The sequence below is a fragment of the Apostichopus japonicus genome, chromosome 6, assembly GCF_037975245.1.
Source record: "Apostichopus japonicus isolate 1M-3 chromosome 6, ASM3797524v1, whole genome shotgun sequence".
NCBI classification, from domain to species: domain Eukaryota; kingdom Metazoa; phylum Echinodermata; class Holothuroidea; order Aspidochirotida; family Stichopodidae; genus Apostichopus; species Apostichopus japonicus.
In genome coordinates, this window is record NC_092566.1 from 983,424 (window position 1) to 1,010,301 (window position 26,878).

The following is a 26,878-nucleotide window of genomic DNA, read 5'->3' on the forward strand; positions in this document are numbered from 1 at the left end:
TCAATGTCAGCTGTTGACGAACGTGTCAATGTAATTGTATCCTAGTTTAGTAAGTATTAGTAGTTAGACACACAATAGTTCCTTATCCTAGTGGCCTAGCTAGTAACGGGCCGACGTAGACTAATTAGGTTACTAGATTTTGATTATAGCAACTTGTATGTTTAGTAAATATACCCAAAGATTCCAAACTGACATAGGACAAACTTCATAATCCCGGTAAATGGCTGGAGATACACTAGGTTTGAGTCGAAGTTCCGACTCCCTGAACAACCGCGGTCAGGTTCGATCATCACGGAGCATAGACCAGCTCTCTGATGCAACATGGATGACAGCAGGTGGACAACATTCAATGGGGAAGGGACAACGCTTATTTACCGGTAACGCGACTGTTTAATTGTAATTTAGTATGTTTATTAAATATACTTTGATTAAATAATAGTAATTTGATAAAGCCTAGGACTCGTTGCTACAGTATGCTATGCAAAATGGGCAAATTGCTATACAAGTGTATAGGTCCTAGCCGTTTTTATACACATGAACCTTAGTATTTCGTAAGGGAATGTTCAGAGCTTTCAAAACTGCAACACATAATTTGAATACTAAATATTTCCCTTCATATGTGTGACTATGAGGTGGGCCAAGATGAAATTTAGAAAGAACATAGGGCTAGCTTTGGTTCCTGAGTCCTAGCCTAATGTTTGACCGATATGTTGCTTGACTTTGAACAAGTGTATCATCTCAGCCAATGTTAATTTAGTGGTGAATTTGTTGGGTTTCTACTTTACTGTATTCCTTTAGACCTGAACTAATACTTAACCTGTTATATATGCCAAACTGCTAGTTCCCATACGTCCCCTGTTCAGTATGTGCTTTGATAAATTGTTTTATATCTCAAACTAAGCTTATGGTATACATTCATTTATTCTCAATGTTCTCTCTTTTTGGTTGATTGTTATGCATATGACACAATTTAAACATTTTCTTGGCAATTACTTCAAATTAGAAGATAATTTCCCCTTTAGACCTTTCAATTAGTGAATTTTCCCTCTATATTACAGGACCTGGTGGAGTTCGAGATTACCGTGCACATGTAGTGACAGATGACAGGATGGTTGGTATAGGAACAATGTCACCGGAAGGTACAAGTGAACTAAGATACATATGGAGAGGAGCCACTGGTACACCGCCTCCAAAACCAAGGTCTAAGTGGGTCGGTGAAATTGGTTGGTTTATGCCATTTACAGATATTCAGAATATGAGAACTGGACACCAAATCAATGTAAGAACAGAATCTTTCTGTGTTGTTTACAAGGGCGTAGGAACAGGTGGGGCGGAAGTATCATTCTGCCCCCCGCTTCGCAAGTCAGAAAACCCCTTTTTCATTTCCAAATGAGAAAAAAAGTCTCATTTGGAGCACCAAATTGCATCTAAGGCCAGGTGAAAATGCAAAATTATTTACAAAATGGAGTGGGTGTTGAAGTGTGCTATATTCCACCAAATTGCATCTGAGGCCACTTGGAAATGCAAAAATTTCCAAAGGGGGAGGGGGACACCCCCTTAGACCCCTCCCCCAGACTGGCCATCAGTCTTCAGCCCCCCCACTCAAAGGTACCTTCCTACGCCACTGGTTGTTTTACTTTCTCTATTATGCTCATTGCTGTGTACTAGAAACAGTGTTTTATGTTTGTGATTTCAATTTTCTATTTTTCTTTTTTTCATATCTCAACAAATTAATCTCTGACACTGAGATTGATGATGGCCAGTGTACATTTAATTAATTTTAACTCGTAAAACACTATATTGATGGATTCATCATTAGTTACCATCCACAGTCACGAGACATGAAGCATTGATGCATAGTATCCTTTGTGAACAATTTCACATTTAACTCTTCTCATCATTCCACTTGCAAAGCAACCATATTAAAAACATAAATAATTCATTATTAATTAACAGTTTATGCTCTGTTTCTTTTAGCTGGCAACTTTTAGACATGCACAGGAGGACAAGTACACTCACCGATTTCAGGAGCCATGGTATGAAACCGATTCTAGTTTTTCCTTTATTTCAAAGTATAGAAAATTAAAGGGTATTTTTTTGGACCATGATAGTAGTTAATGTTATTGGGCAAAGAATCTGTTGATTTCTTAGCAATGTAATAATAGCCCAGCATGCACAAGGAACAAAGAAAGCAAAAGAAAAATCTGTTATTTTCTGGTTTTAGTGAGAAAGATCAATGAAACCTAACTTTGACCAGGAAAATTATAACTCTACAACAATTTCTTTCAGATAGTTTTCAGAGAATTAACATCTGTCACACTCTTTTTCTTCTAGGTACCCTTCACCAAACCATCCAAACTACAGCAAAGGTTTCCCATTCACCAAAGGACGACCCACATCTACTGTCTTCCAGAACTCATCGCAACCAAATTATGCACAATCTAAACATGTACAGCGCCCTCATACTGTGGCTAGTTTCCACTCTACTGATGGAGGAAGGGTTACCCCAAATGCTAACAACAGTGCGCAGACTATTGCTAGTTACCATAGTGACCATACTGGCTCTTCTCAATCCTTGTATAGACCAGCCTCAGGCAGCCACGTGTCTGCCGTAAGTGTACACTCTGGTGACTACAGTTACTTTAAGCCTCCTAGTCACCATAGCAACAGTGCTCCAAACAGTCGACCGGTAAGTGGGGGCTTACGGAAAACCAGTACTCCACATAGCATTACAGAACATCCACCAAGTGTACATCTAAGCAATACTTCTCAATTGGACGCGTTAGGGCAGCGCCCTCTATCTGGTAGTAGTTCTAAATCAGTTCCCTCTAGTATCTCTCATTCCAGTTATAATGGTAGAAGTGGTTATAATTCACCGATGAGTATCAAGTCATCACATTCCAGGCAGAGTTTCAACTCCAGAAGTCATGGTGGAAGTCGGTTAAGTTCTGGTCGTTCTTCGGTGTCAAGACGTGGCATAGTGCCTGCAGCTACTAGTATATACAGGTAAGCTTATGTACAGGATATGTAACAGGATATTATGTTATCTGGAAACAGATCTTGGGCCAAATTTTGTTTCCTGTAAAATATATTGCTGTAAATTTTCTTCACATGTAGATGAAAACTTCAGTAAATTCTGAGGGCATTCATTCTATGTTTTAGCAAAGTAATGAGCGTTTATATTTTGGTGAATTTTTATGAAATTATCTGGTAATTTGAGGTTTCCAGTTATGGTGGGATCCAAAATAAAACAGTTGCGTGTACTTACAATGTAACGCTTCTCTCATCTTGAACTCAATTGAGTACAGGCTGTGGAATTGATTTGAATAAAACTTTTGATGCCCCTGGATACATAAATGTTGTTAATTTGTAGGTCTTAATCTAGACAAGTAAACTTAAATTTAGTAATAAAATAAACGTGAAAATGTTTGGAACATTTTACAATTTATTTTATATGTCATTAATAGCGTAATGGATAAAAAATATTAGGTGACATGATTTTATCAATTACCATCTTACTTTGAGAATTGATTGAAATCTGTTGACCAAACACATATGAAGCCATGTAAACCCAAAATTGTTACGATGTTTACATTAATGTCATACATATCGTTAGAATATTGGCAAATGTCAAACAAATACTAATATCTAGTGGAAAACGTACCATACAATCCTGGCAAATGTACTTACAGCCTATCCTACTTTGAATATAAGAATTGAGGCTGAACTTTTGACTTTGTTTCTATGGGCAAGAATAAACACTTCATATAGTGTAAGAATGTTTAAAAATTGAGTAAACCTGCAGAAAAATGGACTATTGGTTATGAAACGTGAACAGCTTCTCCTAGGGATTTTATTTACAAAGCCAGTCACAGTAACAGAATGACTAGAATACCGAGTCTGTTATACAGCAAATTTTTTAGTATAAATACAATTTATTTTGCCCTATAGAGTCCTAACAAACTTTGATGAACTATTCAGAATTCACAAAAGTTAGAGAACATATTTTGCACAGAAATATGAATGTGATCATTGATAAACTATTTTTCAGTAGATAGTTTAAGTAAAGTGTGAAAATTAATGGATAAACCTTCCTCTTTTTCTCAACAGGCCTCCACCAAAACCAGAATATTAGTCTGAGCTTTCCTCAAATCTTGGATACAACTTTGTTCACAATAACATTCCTAAGTTAAATTTGATAACTTTGTTAATACTTGGAGGTGACAGTCCTGTGAGTAAATTGATTCTAAAAACATGTGACCACAGAAAACAGAATTAATTTGTAGCGTAATTTTGTTGTGCCTCTTCGCTGTTTTCATTTTCTCCCTTTCCAAGGAATTTGTCAAGAAATATTTTAGTATATTTCCTTTGCAATCTCTAGGCTAGTAATGTAGGACAGCCTTACTGTGTATTTATTTTGTAAAGGATGTATGTGTAAATCCATGGGTCAATAAAGCCTAGTGTGTAGAATGTTGATGGTCTTAAGACTTTTAGAAGCATTTATCAACTAGAGGATGCTTAGCTTTTTGAAACCTGAAAAGTTTCCTGCTCAACATTTCCATCATTTTAATGAGCCCAGTAACTATGCAAGTAATAATAATAATAATGCCGTTTATTAGACAAACTGCATCATAATTTATAAACTGAGTTTTTTAACTTTTGTAATGTTTAAGTACAGCAATCCTACAGCAATAGGGATATTTTACAAATATTTTTTAATATTTCTTAACGCTTGCAATAACTATTTCAAACAATTGATTAAGCATATTAATTAATGTACTTTCTGTATGAAGTTGGTCAGCATATTTTCTTAGCACTAGTCCTACACATTACAGTAGCATGCACTACTGAATTTCATCATATGTCTGTAGCATTTACCTGGGATGTTGTGATCCTGGGGTTATCATGGGTCTTGGTGTGTCTTGAGAGGTTAGGCTGGACAGAAAAAATGCTGAGTTAATAAAACCTGCGCCACACTGCCCCTATGATCAAAACCCAACTCAACTTGACTGTCGTGACCCAGTATTCAATTGTCATGACCCAGTATTCGATTGTTGTGGCCCAGTATTCAATTGTTGTGACCCAGTATTCGATTGTCGTGGCCCAATGTTCGATTCTCGTTGGCTAGGTAGTCGATTGTGGTGATCTTACAACTGATCCTGTACACTGAACGACTGATGAGCATACACGATAACACTTCTCTGTTACAACCGGTAATCGTTGAGGTCACATGCAAAATTACATTCCCATGATTGGCTTTATTTGTTAAGACTGGGCAGTTTTAGTCATGAACTTAACGGGACAGGACCCAAAACTGGCAAAATGGTGATCATGTGGTCTTAAGCACAGGCACACTGCCTGACTATCCACAATGTTCCACATAATGATGGTCAAGTAGTTGGGTCAAGATCGGTTGGGCAGACTTACACTTTATATTCAAATTTATGCCTATATTCACCCGTGTCTCCCAACTATTTTCTATTAATTTGTATTTAATAAGCTGTAAGCAATAGAGACAGAACACACTTGAGTTTCATTTCACTAATATTTTCAATCGTGCAATTGATTTTAAAAAAAGAGACAAAAGGGAATAATGTCAGACATAGTTCAGATATTTGTGTATTGATAAAGAAGGCTTAATTAGTTACAGACAAAACGAGAGATGTTTCATTCAAAAGCCTTCATTACTGATTCTGATGTAAATCAATAGATTGTTTAAGAATAGATAAGCACACAACAAGACATTGTACTAGAAACCAAAGACAGGTTAATGATATGAAAATTCTTTTAAATGTTTTCCAGTCAAATTTGTGATGTACAATAAATGAGAAAATAATAAGAAAGTCAAACCAATTTGACTGCCAAGGCAGATAGATGGTAGGCAAGTTTCTTGCTAACCTCAAAATGTATTAAAATTAAGTTTGTGTAGACTAGTTTACATGCTGACTTCCTCAGATAAAAAAGGATTAATTCAACCTTCAGACAAGTTAGATCATGGAGGTAAAAACCTCCATGGTTAGATCAAGTCCTGAAAACAAATGACACCACACCACTTTATAATAATAGTAACTGTATCCATTTAACAAGGGCATGCTGGTCAAAGGAACGGATTAACAGTTCTACAAGACAATGAAGAATTCTATGAAAATTTTAGGTAGCATTGCAATCATTTACTGTTTGATGGTTGGGAACACCGACTTTAATAAACACAAGATAAAGTTGGGAATTTCAATGTTTTGGTCTGTCACAAAGCATGTTTTCTTCATTAACTGACTAATTAGAAATACAAAATAAAATAATACTCTGTTAGCAAACTGCTTATCCACTAGAGAGCCTGTGTAAGAGAATGTGTAAAAGTAAGTTGGCCTGACGTTTCGATCCTAACAGGATCTTCTTCAAAGGCTAATTAGAAATACATCTGTTCATCAAGCATCAATTATAAATAAATAACATTTTTGTTTTTGTATCAAACCTGCTCTCCAGTATTAATGACTTTGTAGTTGTTATTAATCCACATCGACCTGCAAAGTTTATTGGCACCAAAAGTATGAGATATAATTATTTTTTGTTATCTTTATGGTCTTCCTTTTCCTCTCACTTAGGAAATTAAATAATAAGACAAAGATGTCAGGTATCTTAAAGATCCATGAAGATGTGTTTACTTTAGTTGCTATACTATTGCCTCAGTATCAAATGATTCATTCATCAAACTGTAAATGATTAATGATGTTACAATGATGTCACATTCCTGTATAAATTTAACCATTTTCACAAACAAGAGTACCAAATAAGCTATGTTTTATTTCTACCTTTGCACATATCTATACACCTCTTCCATTTCAAACATCTGTGAAATCATGTTTTCTATTTTGTTATGCAATATTAATTTTATACAATATTTCTACATTCTATAAATAAAAGGGTTAATTAAAACTACCGATTGGAAAATATGAGTATTGATTAGTTCTTTTTGAGTTGCTTTTTATAATATTTAACTATTTTGTCCATTAACTGATATTTAATGGCTGTCTTTGTGAGACTACTGACATTGTTGTGGGACTTCTCAGATATATGACCTTTAACCCCATTATGGAAGAGTTACAAGGATGCCTCCTTCCTCCCCCCTCCTTCCCCCACCCCCAGCAGGACTTCATACAGTAAATATAACATTCACTGTTGTCATGGGAACTCCTTGACCTTTAAACCCCATTATTGGAGAGGAGTTACAGCATGAGCAGGACCTCATACTGTACAATGATAATAAGATTCACTGTTGTCATGGGAACTCCATTATTGAAGCTTTACCAGCATGCTCATGAGCTTGGCTTGGCTTAAACCCGTAAAAAAGCTGTCTTCTTTATCTTACTAGTCCTCAAGCTCTTTGATGAAAGTTTATTTCTGCTGTAGCTACTTCATTAGCTAAGATAAAGAAGACAGATTTGGATACTTCGTAGATCCTGTGATACCCGGAAAATTGATATTTTTATCCAGGTATAAACCAAGCGAGGGCTAACCAGGTTGAACTCGTAATGCAGTACATACTACTACAATCCTAACCTTCTTTAATCTTTCAGAAACTGTTAATCCAGTCTACTACTGATATTCTTGCACTAGAAGAAATCTGCATAAATTGAACTGTTAGAAAAGTCAAAATGAGACCTTTCAATGTTGTGAACCCTAGATTCAATATTCCACCTGACTCTAAAGTCTGACTACAAAATAACTTTACTCCATTCTACCTTCTTTCCGATTGATCGATGATATCTTTCCAGTCATAAGTTCAGTAGACTTATTTACCATTCAGGCTTCATTTTACACTCAAATTAAATTAATTTTTTCTTTCTTGTTATTTCTGGCAAAATTGTCTGTTGTGATACAGTTAGATAAGGATACTTTTCTGTGATTAATATTTTGGTGTAATCACTCTTAAAGTAGTGGCTAGCAATTTGGCATACTGACGCATACATTAAAGCAATGACAAGTATATAAAACACAGACCCTGTGACTGTATGAGTATCTTGTTAATAGACCCTTTCACCATAGTATGAAGCATCAGATTGTCATAACAATACTGCAAACTATTCAGGCTTTTAAAGCAATTCTAACAGACACACAGACTGACACACGTAACAACTAAGGACTATACATATTTACAAACATGCTGACACAAATTGTGGAACTTCTGATTTACTGACAAATTACATGTAACATGCATCTGATATATTAAAGATAAACACAGTCTTTTTAAATGAAAAAAAAAGAGAAATTGCTAGGTGCAAAATAATATTTCACTGATATTTTTGTGAATAACACGTCAGCCTAATGATAAAAAAAAAATTCCACTTTTGATCCCCTCATGCAATATTCATGAAATAATATTTCAATAAATGGACATAAATCAGCCTCCACATTGTTACCCCAATTACAGTTAAATTAATATTCCCAAATACCTTATGGTTCCATTTTAAGGATAAAAATTTTGTTTACTCTTTGTCTTAAAAATGTGGCCCAATTAAAGTCAAGGTTACTTTATGGATAGAAATAGTGGGTTAGAGTGTTAGTTACAATAACAAAAATATGTTAGTCATGAATATTCATTTTCTCATTAGGACAGATTGCCACTTTATGTGACTAATGCTAACATTATCTTCTTGTAGTCCCCAGAACAGTCGCCCTGTGGAGAGACGAATAACGAATAAATTAAATTTCTATTCATACAAATCCTTTCTACAATATAATGTTGAATAAGTAAAAAACCTGAGTTTCTGCACACACTTTCCAAACTCTGTATTGGCTTTTGTAAGATTTACTGGATCAATGACAATAGTTTTTAAATTCCCCTAGGCGGTAGGCCAGAGATGGGGGATCATGACACTTAGCTTCAGGTCCCAGGGTCAATCAGGGGCAATGTGAGATGAAGAAAAATACATCATTATTAAACATTCATATCTCACATGAGTGCAAGGTGGGGTGTGGGGAGGGGGAAGGTGGGCTCTTCATTAGCGTGATCTTTAGCAGACGATTGTTTGAGATGGATATAAAGTAATTCTTCACAAACCTCAATGAATTTTTCCAGCGTTTGGTTGTACTGAGTTTTGAATTCCTGTTTGATCTCCACCATATCGATTTCACACCTGGAGACAATCACCCTTACCAGGGTGTCATCGTCTGTTCCCAGGCCCTGCAGGATGGAGAATCACCAAAAACATATTAAAATAAAATAGTTACCTGCTTCATTGAAGTACACGTTATTCAAATCACAATTTTAATAGAATACAAAGTGATCTTAAGAAACATCCTTACAAATGTTACAGTGATGTTCATCACACTTTGAAGGAAAAAAATCAGAACCTAATTGTGGTACAAATTTATGAATATAGATATATATAAATCATATCTTACTCTAAAAGCATACCTGGTTTAACGATACCATAATTTAACTGAAACCTTTCAATGACTTACCTTCATTGATTTGTATAGTTTGGAAGCAAAATATTTTCCTGCATTACGGACACATTCCACTGAAAGAGAGATAGAAACAAAAGCATTATAAAAGTAAAAGTAAATCCAATAGTTTTGGTATCACAGAGCATTTCAGAATACAAGAAAACTTCTTTTCGAAGAACTTTTAAGATACGACCAGTTAGAGATAGATACTACTAGAATTCCTTTTGTACCAAGCTGAAACAAGTTCCATCTACATGATACTTTAGGGTTCCACTTGAAGCCGTTATATTGACGATTAGAGCATCACGAATATACTGTTTCTATTAGATAAGAATATTAGATTAGATTATGTTCAGAACTGTTGATTTCCCCGAACAATGGTGCATGATCTAAAAGTACCGTGTCGTGTGATCAATACTAGCGTTACTACATTGTTCCAATTGGCTGTTCTTTGCTGTAAAATTCATTACAACATCATAATGAGAACTCCTGAGAAGGAAGGAGCAGAATTTTCAAAGGGGCATTTTTCACAAAGGGAACATTATTACACTTAACAGAGTGCCATATCATAAGAGTATTGTATTACGTAGCAGAGGAAGTTTCAGGGGAAAGTTTGAGAAGGGTCGCTTAGCTTCCTTCCACCTGGAAAGAGGGCTTTAATGATATTTCCTGCTTTTAGTTAAATATAATTTTCCGGGGGACTCAAAGGGGGGAGGGGGAGAACAATCACTTTCACTGCTCCCCCTGGGTACGCCCTCGATTCGGTGGAACATTAGTGAATAATGTGAACAGAACTTGCATAAGAAAAGAAAAGAAAAAGAAAAAAAACACTTGCATACTTCCCTTTTACTTACTCTGATAAGCAAATTTAAGGGCGGATTTAAAACAGTAGATTACATGACATCATATTCTGTCAACATGTTTTGTTTTCTTTCATAGAAGGAGAGAATGAGCCAGATCAGTAGAATCATATTTTATCTTCAGAAAACACTTTTCTGGAATCCCCTAGGAGGAAGATACTTGTCAAAGAGTCACCTACCTATTGTTAACATGCCTTTCTCCAGGTCTCCAGACATCTCACGTTTTATGGATTGTTCAATGCTGTATTTACCAATCTTGCTGTATTCCTCAAACGTGGCCCTCAGCTGGGCGTAGTTTCTCGAGGCCAATATGGCATTGAAAGTTGACTCATCTGTACCAAGTTTTTTCTCTCCAGCATCATATAAAGCCTGAATTGAAGAGAGAGGTAAAACATAGTATTAACAGGCTGTACCTTGATGTAATCTGTTGATTATAGCTTGTGTTGGAGAAGAGGTATACATGGTTTGCAGTGGTACTAATAACATAGCTTAACGAATACACTACAATACAATATGACACGATACATTAGAATACAATATAATACAATACAATACAGTACAATACTATACTATACAATACTATAACATATTATACTATACAATATGATACAATACAATATATAATACAACATAATACAATATGATACAAAACAATAGAATACAATATAATACAATACAACATAATACAGTACAATACAATATAATACTATATAATAATATAACATATAATACAATACAGTATGATATGCTGCAATATAATACAATACAACAAAATACAGTACAAAATGGTACAATAATATATAATACTATACAATACTATAACATACAATACAATATGATAAGATACAATACAGCACTATGCAATACGGTACAATAGAATACTATCCAATGCAATGCATTACAATACAGATCTTTATTATACATTAGAATACAATAAAAATCTTTACAATACATTAGAATACAATACAAATCTTTACAAAACAATGCAAATCTTTACAATACATTACAATACAATACAAATCTTTACAATACATTACAATACAATACAAATCTTTACAATACATTACGATACAATGTACATAACAAATCATTCTATTGGAGGAATAAAAAACATATATAGTCAGCAGCAACTTCCATTTTCACAACCATCTAACCAACCCAAACCCCCTTCCCCCCCCCCCCCCCCCACGAGAAAGAGAACTAGGAATATCTGAGACAATTTAATTCTCAGATTTTTAAGATGTCCTCTCCCCCTGAGATGATAACCACCTTGGGAAGCTCTTTGTAACATTTTACTGACATTGATTACCTTAGCATCAGCTTTAGCTTTATTCATGTCCACATTAGTGGTCTCGTCTCTAGCTGCCTGTACCATGGACACTAACAGTCGTCTGAAATGGCCAGATGTCTCAGAAACAACATCCTTCTCCAGGTCCCTTTGAAAAGCTGTTTGTGACAAATACAAAGACATCATAAAACACTCTTTAATGGTAATAAAATCTGCTTTCACATTTTCTTTTTGACTAAATAACATGTGAAACTGTAGCAGACAATCTTTGTGTGTGAGGGATGACTCTCGACAAAATGATATAGTGATGATGCTATGTTTGATATAAAACTCTCCATCAAACAGAACTTTTTGAGAGCTGAGATCTTTTCTTTTATGTGTAAGTATTTTAGTTCCTACTTGGGCAAAGTTTGATGATGACATTAGCCTATATTCTGGCTTATTTGTTTACGTTCCTTGATCAGTTCTAATAACTGGAAGAAACTGTTTTACAAGCATAAAATCTAACATCATTTATCCTAGACAAATTTGTTATGCATTGCCAACAGGTTATTGGCGATCACAGAAGTCTCATGTGTTCTTATTGATTTATGTTTTGCTCATTTCAATGGTCTGTGTGCTAAACCAAGATAATTAAATAATACTGAATAAGGAACCTCTGATCCTGAAAAAGGTTTACCCAAAAAGCATTGGTTAACATAATTCTTTGTATAACCTTATCCTCTGAGATGGGATATGTCATTTGAAGTCCAGAGTTAATCAAAGACACCCGACACTCCATGGTATGAGCATGGAGGTAAAACAGACCTCCATGGTATGAGCATGGAGGTAAAACAGACCTCCATGCTCATACCATGGAGGTAAAACAGACCTCCATGGTATGAGCATGGAGGTAAAACAGACAGACCTCCATGGTATGAGCATGGAGGTAAAACAGACCTCCATGGTATGAGCATGGAGGTAAAACAGACCTCCATGGTATGAGCATGGAGGTAAAACAGACCTCCATGGTATGAGCATGGAGGTAAAACAGACCTCCATGCTCATACCATGGAGGTAAAACAGACCTCCATGGTATGAGCATGGAGGTAAAACAGACAGACCTCCATGGTATGAGCATGGAGGTAAACCAGACAGACCTCCATGGTATGAGCATGGAGGTAAAACAGACCTCCATGGTATGAGCATGGAGGTAAAACAAACAGACCTCCATGGTATGAGCATGGAGGTAAAACAGACCTCCATGGTATGAGCATGGAGGTAAAACAGACCTCCATGGTATGAGCATGGAGGTAAAACAGACCTCCATGGTATGAGCATGGAGGTAAAACAGACCTCCATGGTATGAGCATGGAGGTAAAACAGACCTCCATGGTATGAGTGAGAGATGGAGACTGACAGGTGAAGACTAAGATTTCTAGAGCAGGTGTTCTTAATTACCTACAATGGCCAGAGAGAAACTTTAATCTAAGGAAACAGCTGAAGATGGAACCAATATCCATATAACAGACCAGTAGGGTGCTGAACCTAAGGCATTATAGACCCATGCAACTAAACCAGTGCAAGATTGTGGGTTGACCAAAGTCCTTAGATTAGAATTCAGACTAAACAGCCAAAGTAAATTCATTAGCTGGATGTGCTTTACAGATCACTGCTCTAGGGTATGCATTGCTGGTCCTAACTTGACTCAACGATGGAACCTGTGATACATTGCTAGACTTGACTTACCCTTTTTGTAAGCTGCTTTGATGGCAACAATCTCTGAATTTGTTCTTGTACATAAGACCTCAATAAGTACAGATTCATCTGTGCCCAGACCCTGAAAATATGAAAATCATTATCAAGTTTGGTATACTTAAAAAACAATGTTGATTGCTTCATTAATATATGGGACTGAAAAATAACTAAGTTGTAGCACAGCACATCAGTGTTGTGTTACTGTGATAGTACACACCATAGTTGTGTAGCTGTGTTAGTACACACCATAGTTGTGTAGCTGTGTTAGTACACACCATAGTTGTGTAGCTGTGTTAGTACACACCATAGTTGTGTAGCTGTGTTAGTACACACCATAGTTGTGTAGCTGTGTTAGTACACATCATAGTTGTGTAGCTGTGTTAGTACACACCATAGTTGTGTAGCTGTGATAGTCCACAACATAGTTGTGTGGCTGTGTTAGTACACATCATAGTTTTGTGGCTGTGTTAGTACACATCATAGTTGTGTAGCTGTGTTAGTACACACCATAGTTGTGTTGCTGTGTTAGTACACATCATAGTTGTGTAGCTGTGTTAGTACACAACATAGTTGTGTAGCTGTGATAGTCCACAACAGTTGTGTAGCTGTGTTAGTACACATCATAGTTTTGTGGCTGTGTTAGTACACATCATAGTTGTGTAGCTGTGTTAGTACACACCACAGTTGTGTAGCTGTGTTAGTACACATCATAGTTGTGTAGCTGTGTTAGTACACACCATAGTTGTGTAGCTGTGATCGTACACACCATAGTTGAGTTCCTGTGATAGTACACACCATAGTTGTGCAGCTGTGATAGTACACACCATAGTTGAGTTCCTGTGTTAGTACACACCATAGTTGTGTAGCTGTGTTAGTACACATCATAGTTGTGTAGCAGTGTTACTACACATCATAGTTGTATAGCTGTGTTAGTGCACACAATGGTTGTGTAGCTGTGATAGTACACACCATAGTTGAGTTCCTGTGATTGTACACACCATAGTTTTGTAGCTGTGTTATAAATCCCAAAGTTATTAGTGTAGTGTTGGTACACATCACATCAGACTTGGATACTCACTTTCATAGCTTTTCTCAGTTGGTGGGCATCAAACTGGGCAGTGTCCATCATTAAAGCCAAGACGACATCTTCCAATTTACCCTTCAATTCACCTTTCAAATTACTTATCAGGTCCTAGAAGGTCAAAGGTTACAGATATAACAAGAAAAAAATTAACACATGATGCTAGCTTCTGTTTCATACAGAAATTTACCTTCTTTGTACACTAGGTAAGCCTATAGCAGGTTCATAGCCTAGGCTATGTTACAGACTTACACATAATAATCTGGCAGAAATTTAAGTTGTACTTAACTGGCTAGGCTGAATACTAGCTACCTACACTCTCTTGGATATCAAGTTGGTACACAATAGCAAATGTATGGCACATTGCATTAATTAGTGGAATGGGTCTGGTCGGATACAGTTACCTAGTTCTTATGATGAAATTTTTAAACACACCCGATGAGTGAAAAACGTATGATGGCACCTCCATCATTAGTCACTGAACACACAATGCTGCACACATGTAATACTACAAGTACAACAGCATGAGTATGTGTACGAGCAGAGTTCCCCTTGATATGAGCACACATTTTTTGGTGGAAGTATGGGTTCTTAACTTTGCACCCTGTTTCTATACGAGAGGGATCGCAAGTACAATTAACTACAAGTCTGCAAGGCTGTTACTAACCAATCAAAATCAGCTTTGACTTATTCAGATAATACAAATTATAGACTGATTTTCCACCGCTAACCTCTCATTATTCCTTCCTTGCCATGCACAGTCTCATAGAGATAAAATAATACTAACGAGAAACAGAACATGCTGGTTCGTTGTACATACTAAAGACGACTACCAATATGGAATATCACTGTAAATTTCTAGCTGTTGCCATATATAATATTATACATAAAAATAAAAGACAAATTAACATCATTACCAACCACAATATATTTCTATTAAAGTAGATAACTAAAGCCAGATTAACTGTTAAATATGAGTTCTAACTCTCCCTACCTTGTTATACATGGTTTTACAATCCACCATAAACTGCTGATTAACTGTTAAATTTGAGTTCTAATTCTCCCTGCCTTGCCATACATGGTTTTACAATCCACCATAAACTGCTGATTAACTGTTAAATATGAGTTCAAACTCTCCCTACCTTGCTATGGTTTTACAATCTACCATAAACTGCTGATTAACTGTTAAATATGAGTTTTAATTCTCCCTACCTTGCCATACATGGTTTTATAATCCACCATAAACTGCTGATTAACTGTTAAATTTGAGTTCTAATTCTCCCTACCTTGCCATACATGGTTTTATAATCCACCATAAACTGCTGATTAACTGTTAAATTTGAGTTTTAATTCTCCCTACCTTGCCATACATGGTTTTACAATCCACCATAAACTGCTGATTAACTGTTAAATTTGAGTTCTAATTCTCCCTACCTTGCCATACATGGTTTTATAATCCACCATAAACTGCTGCCTCTGGGCACAAGAGCAGCTCGTCATGACTGAAATAATGGCCTTCTCGTCAGTTCCTGTTTCAATTAGAAGGAAATCACAAAACTTGCTATTGTCAGCGCTCATCTCATGAACTAAGAATATTCACATTGATAAGAGTAATGTGCTCATGCGTAAGGTCTCATAAATGCGAAATAGAGATACGCGTATATTAAAAAAAAAAACACCTTAATATAGATAGTGTCATTTCCATAAATATGTTGATGAACGGTTGGACTATCTCTCGTAGAGCAGCTGACTGCATCAGGATATTCCTGAAATATATTAATCATTCTTTATATATATTATCTATATTTTTGTGGTCTTATGCACATAATAACTGAACAAGTTACATCTATGTGATCTCGGAATAGATCACCAAACGTTAGAAGAAAGCTAGACGTTATAATTACCAATTCCCTTCATGGCCTTTCGTAAAATCTCGGCTTCCTTCTGGCCGTTAAAATTTGGTTTGTCTTTCACCGTTCCCGAACCCTGGTTTTCAAAAAAGAAAAAAATGAAAAGATGCAAAATTATTAAAATGTCATTCGGATATATCAATGCCCAAAATATTATTTAAACTTCATGCAATATCTACGAGTATCACATAATATTATTTTACCACTTTGCCCTGAAGGAGATCCTGCTAGGATCCAAACTTCAGGCACTTTAACAAATCTTACTTTGCTTCTCTTCCAAAGTAAACATCCACCGTACATTACTTACATCATGAACAAAATTACTCTGTTGATCACCACAAATTCTCCTTACATATCGGGATAACTTACAGGTATTTACTTTATGTCATCATTGTACAATTTTATTCCATTCCTGTTTAGTAGTCATAGGCACACCACAGGCCGGGGGGCGATATATAACCTACTTTTTACGACTGGCCTGAATTTGCAGTTTGGTTTGAATACGATGTACCGACTTATATTAAGTTATTGCTGAAAAGACCTAAATTAGAAGAAACTAGAATTCTGGTACTTTGACCCTTCAGCTCAAAATATTAAAACTGTCTATTTTTGATGCGCCAACTTGATTTCCTGTAGGCAATTAGTTTGGCAATGAAGAATAAATTGTAAGTTTTGGACTGTGTTCATATCCACACAAATTCAAGGAGCGCTTTGATTTGTAACAAAAAACACATGAAATTGTCCTATGTTATTATGATATATACATATATAGATCTATACATACATATACATATATATCATTATAACACAGAACAGTTTCATGAGAGTATTTGTCGTATATTATTGTCGTATATATATATATATATATATATATATATATATATATATATATAACTATAGTCAGTACGCTGACGATATAGCCATTTGGAACACCAGTTAAAATATTCATATGACGGAAATAATATTAAAAAAGCAACACATCTCGAAAACTGGTGCTCGATGTGGAGAATAAAAATAAATCCCTCAAAATCGAAACTTGTAAATTTCTCCTTTAAAAACTCAAAATACCGTAACCATATTTCCAAAATTAATCTTTTTAACACTTCAATCACTGCCTCTCCCAATGCAACCTTCCTCGGTACCACTTTTGATAGCAAATTATCCTTTAATCTACACTGTAATAGAACTGCAGGACGCTGCTGGTCCCACCTTATATCCATTCAAATCCTCTCACACAAGTATAATTTCCCTCCAAAAACCACTATCCTAATCTACAAATCCAAAGTAAAACCAATTCTCAGTTACGGGAGCATTTCCTTGCTTACCATTTCAAATCCCAATAAACAAATTTTAATGGAATCCACACCACAGCTTATCGACTTGCACTAAAAATCCCTTCATATATAGCTACTTCACACGTTCTCCATTGATGGAAGAACTCCTACTGAAATACAGAGTAGCAATAACTCACTTCCCAAATAACCAAAACCTTTCTGTATTCAAAACTGTTACATTCCAATAGAAATTCCTTTTCCTAAGTAGGTCTAGCCCCCCCCCCCGACTCCTGGTGTTCTTTTATATTAAGAACAAAACAAAACCCAAACAATAGAAACCGCTCCGTCTCCAAAATCCTCATTACGAAGAAATTCCTCGCCTTTAGAAATCCCTCCCAAATTGGCTCTTTAGTATCGACCTCGTGTTTATTTATGGCTTCTACACAATGTTATTACATAATACTTCACTTACCAGCAACTCCTTGACTGAACAATAGACAACTTTCCCAAGAAGAAAAAAGAAGAAAAAAAGTGTCTATTCTAAAAAAAACAATGTTATTATCCCCCCCCCCCCCCCCCCCGTAGGACCTCTTGCGAGGTCGATCAGGGGTTAAACTCCTTTTTATTGTTGTTGACACATATCATAAAGCAATTATACACATTTGAAATCATTCACAGAAAGATGAGTCAGAAACAGTTTGCAATCCAAATTACCCTCTTGACTTTAATAGACATTGCAGCCATTTTTTGGGTGGGTGGAGCTGATTGAGCAGGTGCTTGAGTTTTCGGAGGAGGAACGTATTGTTGCTGCAATAAATACAAAAAACAAAAGAATTAGAATTCATTTAATCTTTGCACAGAAACTATTATAACAATGGGCTGATGTACCAGCCATCAATGATCATACAGTATAGCTTAATATAATGGGGTTGTATAGAGCATGATTGCTCACATAATTTACTGTTAAATGAACCCTATAATGGCAACCTAAAGACAATCTCAAACCCTTGTAAGGTTTGTGACCCCAATCATCAAAATGTTGCATATTTACTTATTTAGTGTTCTTAACATATGCATATATGCAAAGCAACCTTTGACCTCTTGTGCAATGATGTTCAAGAGGTTCACGATTAATACAAGGTTGATCAAACTTTGGGCAAGTCTCTAAAAATAAGAATTCTTGTAAATCCTTCCATCTTTTGACCTTTCAATAACTGTCAGTACTGTTACCGCAAATCATAAAGCCTTGATTTCTACATTAACTTAACCTTGCACTAAACATCATATCAATCACAAAGATGTGACTACTTAGGTATGTCCTATAGTGCCATGTACCAGTTATTTGGAACTGTGGCAAGCATTAAAACTTTGATACATACACATAACATATATCTTTTTACACACATACAGTATATATATAATATATATGTAGACACACATATATATATATATATACTGTATATATATACTGTACATATATACTGTATATATATATATATATATATATATGTATGTATATATATATATATATATATATGTAACATAGTAACTGTAATTTACAGCATGTTGTAACTCGAGTTTCACGCCTTAATCATCAGCCAACGATGTTGTCTGATGATCGCCGTGAAACTTGAGTTACAACATGCTGTAAATTACAGTATAGGCATACTATGTTATATTATTTGCTCTACATCTAGGTATTTTTCACTCTTGCAGCAGGAAGTGAATCTTTGTTATATATACAGTATATATATATTATAATGTTGTACTTTCATTATATTGCCACGTATTGCTGACGAAGGTCGCACCAGGATTGAAAAGTCCAATATACTTTCTGAAGCTATACTCTCCATTTGTCAATTATGAGTCATATCTTATTTCTCTGCTTCTTTCTAATAATATATATTACTATATGAAAATCCATTAGGTACTTTAGGTTGGTTACTGCTATAGCAGGCTCAACACATTTACATATGTGAAGTAATATTAAATACTGCATGGCATAGATATGTGATCTGAAGGCTAGGAAGGCTACAAACTTAGACAAATGCCATCATATTTAATAGAAAACCGATTAAAAGCCATTTAGTAATCCTTCGAATGCCACTGAGTTTCACTTTTGAATTTGAAAGGTCTTTTTTTATTATTGGCTGTTATAGCAGTTGAGTGAATTGAAACTAACATTGAAAGTAAATATATGTAAAAATGAAAGTAAATATATGTAAAAACATTAAATGTTATGGTCCTTGTGAACTATGTCAGTAATTACACAGCATAAGTGATAACTTTCACCGACTATGAAATAAATGTCTTTGGATGTGTTCAGAAAAAATGTCAGACAAATTATGTACAATGTGTGATTAATAGTTAGTAATTTAACGAGTTTGAAAAAGGTACAGATGATAATTGAGTATAATTTTGTACGATAGAAACAATTTATTTGAAGAAATGCACAAACTGTCACAAAAACAAAATGGGCTACATAATGAAGACACTAATAGTAAAGTTGATTTATATCAAAATTTTATATAACAGGTATGTAAGAAACAAACCATAAATTTTATATTATATTTATTAGTATTATATTTTTTATTTAGTATAAGGGGCAGTTACTATGTACTTCAATTTAAAGCTATCAGTCAACCTGTACAAATAGAAAGGGGGAAACGGAACTTATTTAACTGTCTGTAATAGGTGAAGAATGCTCCAATATAAGTGAATTCTTTTTAATAAACATTTCTTCAGTGATGCTCTTACCGGTGGTGGTACCCCGGCAGGGACTGCCTGGGGTAAAGGCATTGCTGGTCCACTGGGGACATATGCAGGCTGCCTGAAGGCTGTGGTTGCATAAGCAGCTCCCTGTGGAAGATATTAATGAAAAAGATGACTGATTTCATAGAAAATACTAAGAGAGGCGAAAAATTTGGTATATACTGTAGTTTTATAGTTACGTATAAATCACGTATTGGGCATGAAAAGTGTTCAGTTCGAGAATGGCAAGCAAAAGAGTCAGACATTACAGCACATCATACTCTGTGCCAATTAATGGTTATCGTGGCAGTAAGAAGGTTGTACTGTATGCCCCATAATCACAACAGAATGTCAAAGAGGAACATTTTAATTCAAAGTGCTCTCTCACTCTGTCTGACATCATTGTATAGTCTAGTTTTTCCAATCGATGGCAGATCCAGGAAGATTCAGGATGTACAGGAAGTCTAGATATAAAGTACATTATAGATAGATACTGAAAATGAAACCACATAAATGCTGCACTGGAAAACATCAATAAACACTGGCAAGATTTGACCATATAAGAATTAAACGGTTAACGGCTTTATAAAAAATAAAAAAAATAAACAGGTGAAAAGTAAAATTTTTAACTATTTAACCTTTTTTCTTCAAACTAAAGAGAAAAATTTTGTGTTTCTATTATTACTACCAGAATGGGGGGGGGGGGCAAGTATCCCCTCCCACCACCTGCAGACGTCCATGATTTCTGGTACCCCCACGTAACGAGAGTCAATCACAAAATTACATAGCTTCTAGCTCCAAGCATAAATGCCAAAATGTATGCCGATTGGATAAAAGACTTATCATTTGTAAGGAAGAGAACACTTTGCAGACAAAATGACCATGATTTCACTCAAGCTACTGTTACCAGATACTGTATATAAATGATATAATTATACTGCAGTATAAAAGTTTCTCACCAGACTATGTATTTTTGTATTTTTAAATAGCCTTTTGTTTCATTTCTAAGTACAGTACTTTTTGTTCTGAGTACAATTGATCACAAACAATTTTTAGTAGTTAAATTATGAAACTGTCACACCTCGGTGAAATAACGTTATAGCTTTTTATCCACACTTCAAACACATACCTACGTGCAGTATGACATGCACAGTTATAGGACTCCCTACAGAACAATAGGGTGACTAATCTGATAGTCAGTGCCTTATTACACTGAATATTTTAACTGAGCAGTGATTATATTACTATTTTCAACTGATTTTCATCAAACCCAGAATTGATTTTTGCTGCGATTGGTTGTAATATCCTTTTAATATTGCATAGAAGCAACATGTTGAATTTTGATGCATATATAGATATTGACTTTTACATGCAACTGAACCATGAATGTGCACTGTAGTGTACAGTTCAACACACACACATATATATATAGTTTATTATTATACAGTATCAACCACACAGAAGGCTATACCCCTAAGAGTATACAGTGTACATACTTCAACAGGCTTAAATGTTGCATAAAATTACTGTAGATAAAATGATGTCAACAAACACTTTATAGTGAACATAAGTACCTTTCTATGTCTTGGGATGTGGTACTGTATAATAAAAGTGCTATATGTATTAAATATTGTAAAAAAAATATGGTTTTTGATTGTCAAAATTTCAGAAGTCACTAGTAATAAAACAGTCTTGATCTGTGGATATGAGGTCAGGGAAAAGTAAACCATGAACTATAAAAGTTTCCCAAAATCAAGCAACAAGCAACTTTTAGTTTCTAAATTTTTCATTGAGAATGACTGTTTGTTCTCATTTTCAGCCAACTTTTCTCATTTCTTTGTATTCATGATAGGAGCTAACAAACGCTACTCAAACAGAGCCAGACAATATCCGAGTCAGAAAAGCAGTGGTCAAATATAACAGGAATGATGTTTGGAAGCATTTCAAGAATCACAAGATGAATCATGGGATCATGTGATTATCGAACTAAGTTCTGTATTCCTATGATTTAGAAATGACTTGGTTAACTCAATACAGTACTTATGTTTGCCAACAAAACTTCAACGTTGATTTATTTCGCGTTCTAATAGCCAAGAAATGACCCTATGATGTAAATTAAAAGATATCTATATTGTTTGTTACACTAGATTTCACTGATGTCCCCCCAAAAATATGTAAATTTTTGGGGATCTGCTTAAAAACACTTTACAGTAACAACGGGTCGTACTAATTAGCGTCAACAGGCCCATTTCACGACAACTCAAGACAACAAGTTTAAAATACCATCAAATACAATGGTTGTAATCAGAGTGTATCTGGAAACATGTTTAAAACTGACTGGAACCATCGTGCATACATATTTTTGACGAACGTCAACGATTTTTACGACAAAAACATTTTTTCCCGTGAAATATGAATGCAAGATGGTTCCAGTCAGTTTTAAACGTGTTTCCATATACACTCTGATTACAACCATTGTATTGGATGGTATTTTAATCTTGTTGTCTTGAGTTGTCGTGAAATGGGCCTGTTGACGCTAATTAGTATGACCGGTAACAACATATAAAATAAAAACAAAGTTATGGAAGAAAATAAAATCATTCCTTTTATTTTATGTACATGGAAGTCAGCTATTTTAGTCAGAAATTTTGGCAGGATCTTTAGATTTCCTTGCTACAGAAATGACAGTTGTACAGGAAATGCTGTATGTGTGAATGACGTCATCTGGAGCTAAAGAAATTAATTTGTGAGGAAGTACGTCTTATGCACTAATTACTGGGATATAGCCGAGTAAATAACCAGGATAAAGGTTAGAATTATATCGTATATAACTGTTCTCTCATTTACATAAATATTATACCATTCTACTTTTTTATATATTTTTTTTGACTGATTGTTTAGATGAAAGATTCACAAAGAAGTGAACCCAGTCTGTGCAGACAGAACAACCCCACAAAACACTATATTTTGAGCAGATATATCTAAATAAATTTAAATCACTTCAAAATATGTATCATCAATATATCTCTGCAGAGCTATATCATATGATGAAACGAGTCTCAACAACACACAACCACATTGCTGGTGCCTATCACCAGGGTGTCAAACACATTATTTAGGTGTAGAAATGTTGCAGTGAGGGGGGTTGGGGGGAGTTTAGGTCACAGACTTATGTTGGAGTATTTTCTACCAGGGCCATAAAGTAGAAGGGGCTTTTCCATCTAGGAAGAATTTTTTATCCTCCTTTTACTGCATTTATGGATACAGATCTATGAAAATATGTCACATGGTTTAAATAAAAGGCATTTATAATAGTAGAATCTTGAAATTTATATTGCAATAAGTATTTCTGATGCTACAGTATACTGGACAAATGGGAGGGATAATTGACTGACCCCTGAGTTTCCTAGTGGAGGGAGGATGGGAGGGGAATGAGATGGGAAGGAGGGCAAGATTACTCCCTTTCCCAAATACAAACCCATCTCAACCATCATTTTTCATTTCCGTACTTGTCCATTTTATCCCGTTTTAGTGCTCTATCATTTAACTGTTTGTTGATCACAGTATGCAAGTTATTGAAAATAGTTCATCTACACTAAATTGCATGGATGTCATATATGTAGTGATCAATTCTAATTAAAATATTCACCTACAGTAGAACCACTCAAGGTCAAACACAAATAAAGATAGCTCTATCACTTATGTATGTTAAACGATCCGTAATGGCTTACCAGCTATTACAACGGAACTGGCATATTTAATCTGTGAGTGTTAAGTGACAACAAAGAAATACCCTGATATGGTAATTTCATGGTACACCCCAGGACTTTTTCCATAAAATATTGAATACAAAACCACTAAAATTGATCACAAGAATATAGCTTTTACAAGTCAGATGTATTGTACAAAGACTACTTCTAGAAAAATGCAAAAAAATTACAAGTAAGCTTGAGTGCATGTAGATATAAGTCTGAAATGCAAAGATGTACACGCACATAGTTTCTTCGTTTAAGTTGTAAAAGTGACTGTGTCTTGGAAGGGTTAGGGTTAACCCCTATTGCAAGCCCCTATTGTTGGGGTAAGTTAACCCCTTTTGTTGAAGTTAAAGAATCATCATTTTTAAGATTTTGCAATCTAAATGACAGAGATATTTTGTCTCTTATAAGATGCTATCTGTTTGTAGAGCAAATATGACATACATTGGAATGATTAGCCTAAATACAAACAACCATTAACAACATCAATCCAAGTTACTAATATTAATATGAATACAGCGATGAAACCGTAAGTATTAATATATGCATTATACAGTCAGCTGGGAAACGCATTAAGATGTTATTTGCAATCTGAGTGAAAAATAACTGTCTAGTCTACTAGAGTGAGGAGTTATGTAGTAGTTCTTCCAGTATGCTCAATAAGATGCATAAAGTATATTGTGTGGTAAAGAGAACTATAAGATACAGATTAAACTGTGACCAAGAAACTCCTAAACAAAACCTGTCTATTATGGGATGTAACTATTATTACCAACTTGGGCTTACTGTTAATGAAAATAACAAATCCACAAACTATTCAACTTCACAAAAAAATTCAAAGATAGTTGTTGGAGCAATATTGCATTTAGATCTAGGGGAGGATGTTCCTGTCCCCTTCACCCCCCCTTCCTGATGAGAGAAATTGGCTTCTGCAAGCCCAGTACAGTACCACACCCTCCCCCTTTGTAAAATCCTGGATGCACCATAGATTCAAGATACACTTTATATTCCAGAATTTGTAGAGTTACTTCCAAATGTTCAGTTTCTCTTTCCAGGTTTAAATGTGGGACTAAATCTCACATTCCAAGACCAGTGGAAGTTTCACTGACAACTGGATGGCAAAATGCTTCCCCGAAGTAGAGACTAATGTACTGTACTCTGGCATGCTTTGACTCTATGATGCTACTAAAACATAACACGTTTAATCAACTTTTAAACTAATTCCTCATTTTCGTTACTGAACTATTGTACCTTTTGAAGTCAAACATGAATTTTTGACATAAGAGTTAACCAACAAATACTTTGTAACATTATTCCAGACAAATATACCAGCATGAATTTTTACGTCATTGCATTTTTACTAATGGTCCAAACATCTTCCTAAATATATGTTCATAATATATTTCCATAGTCTGATAAGCAATATAAATTTATATTGTAAACAATCTCTACTTCACAATGGAACAAATTAAGGAGTTCTCAGAAAGAGCTAAAACCAACAAACAAGAAAAATGCAGACAATTGAAAGCTGAAATACAAAAAGCTAAAATGCTTGGGAATAAAAATAGAAAATAGAGGAAAGAAATGGAATGCTTAACTTGCATGATTTATTTTGCAACCAAATCGGTTAGAATGGTTGGAACAGTATGAAGGAGAAAGAACCAAATTGGAGAAAACTATAAATACAACTTATTGTAAATACTAAATAGCAAGTCCTATACAACAAAACATCTCATGCTTCAAAATGCAAATTCAAAATGGTTGCAACACATGCTTCAAAATGCAATGACAAAATGGTTACAATATATTCAATAACATTGAACGCAGGAGAAAGGAAAAGGGAAGAAAAACAAACTATTTGTATGAATTTCTGTTTGAGAAATTCAACCGGGCAGAAAACTCAATTAAAAGTGGTATTCCTCTATTTTAAGTACAATGTAGTTATATGTACTCATACTATGTGAATTAATACTTTAATATATAATTACTTCTATGAATGTTTTATTTTAGATCATTTCATGACTGATCCATGAAATAAAATAACTTTCCTCTTCTACAACAATAGTTTGACAATTAAATATGTAACAAAGTTTGTTAGGAATGAAGGAACACTTACTGCACTCAGTGTGAAGTTCATCCAAGCTAAACATGAATATCATGTTGTCAAGTTGAGGTGTCACGTACACACACACACTCATGCATGTACATGACATATTAAACCATTGAAATTGAACTATTTTGACCCCAGCAAGGGTTATAAGAAAAAAGAACAAATTTCTACAACAACAAAAGTCTAAAGCAAATTTCAGACAACTAATAATATTAGGCAATGACTAGAATTTTACCTGAGGTGGAGAAACATGAGGAGTCTAAAATGAAATAAAATAAAGACAAGACAAAGGTTTGTCACCAGTTTGCATCCATGCTTCAAGATAAATGATTGCAGAATCTTGAAAAAGCGACAAATTTTTACAAACATGTTGATGAAAGTGATCATGAAACATAGACACATGACACTGAGAACACTGACAGTACATCATGACAGTAGAAATGGCAGCTAGGTAATAATAGTTCCATTTGTGTGCTACTGACTAGCGACAACAATCAGATCTGTAAATTAGGGAACCAAAATCAAAATAAAATAAAACTGTTAGCAAACTTATCCACTGGAGAGCCTGTGTAATAGAATGTGTAAAAGTAAGTTGGCCTGATGTTTCGATCCTAGCAGGATCTTCTTCAGAGAAGGAGATCCTGCTAGGATCTGAAGAAGATCCT

General features: G+C 35.0%; 2 protein-coding genes across 7 annotated transcripts in view; one reads left to right on the plus strand and one right to left on the minus strand.

Moving 5' to 3' along the window:
* Nucleotides 1-5,930, plus strand: LOC139968591 (uncharacterized). The gene is made up of 5 exons (XM_071972739.1): nucleotides 1-377; nucleotides 1,059-1,279; nucleotides 1,978-2,036; nucleotides 2,335-3,006; nucleotides 4,111-5,930. Exons 1-5 carry the CDS (start codon nucleotides 221-223, stop codon nucleotides 4,133-4,135), a joined length of 1,134 nt encoding a protein of 377 aa, XP_071828840.1. The 5' UTR covers nucleotides 1-220; the 3' UTR covers nucleotides 4,136-5,930.
* The window catches only part of LOC139968590 (annexin-B12-like), a 26,762-nt gene continuing 5,415 nt past the window's right edge, over nucleotides 5,532-26,878 (minus strand). For 2 of the 6 annotated variants that reach the window (XM_071972738.1, XM_071972736.1), the window contains 11 exons: nucleotides 20,355-20,456; nucleotides 18,312-18,404; nucleotides 16,318-16,399; nucleotides 15,848-15,942; nucleotides 14,411-14,524; nucleotides 13,324-13,414; nucleotides 11,617-11,753; nucleotides 10,487-10,676; nucleotides 9,463-9,521; nucleotides 9,059-9,181; nucleotides 5,532-8,674 (listed from right to left, as the gene is read on the minus strand). In XM_071972738.1, the coding sequence (XP_071828839.1) occupies nucleotides 8,624-8,674; nucleotides 9,059-9,181; nucleotides 9,463-9,521; nucleotides 10,487-10,676; nucleotides 11,617-11,753; nucleotides 13,324-13,414; nucleotides 14,411-14,524; nucleotides 15,848-15,942; nucleotides 16,318-16,399; nucleotides 18,312-18,404; nucleotides 20,355-20,456 (1,137 nt within the window). In that variant the 3' untranslated portion in view covers nucleotides 5,532-8,623. Of the gene's footprint in view, nucleotides 8,675-9,058; nucleotides 9,182-9,462; nucleotides 9,522-10,486; nucleotides 10,677-11,616; nucleotides 11,754-13,323; nucleotides 13,415-14,410; nucleotides 14,525-15,847; nucleotides 15,943-16,317; nucleotides 16,400-18,311; nucleotides 18,408-20,354; nucleotides 20,457-26,448; nucleotides 26,473-26,878 lie in introns of all 6 variants that reach the window. The other 4 variants (XM_071972737.1, XM_071972735.1, XM_071972734.1 and 1 more) reach the window with 3 other exon arrangements.

Coding starts and splice junctions, on each gene's coding strand:
- LOC139968591 (XM_071972739.1), top strand. CDS start 221: ATGGCTGGAGATACACTAGGTTTGAGTCGAAGTTCCGACTCCCTGAAC. Junction 378..1,058: donor GGGACAACGCTTATTTACCG/GTAACGCGACTG, acceptor TCTATATTACAG/GACCTGGTGGAGTTCGAGAT. Junction 1,280..1,977: donor GAACTGGACACCAAATCAAT/GTAAGAACAGAA, acceptor TGTTTCTTTTAG/CTGGCAACTTTTAGACATGC.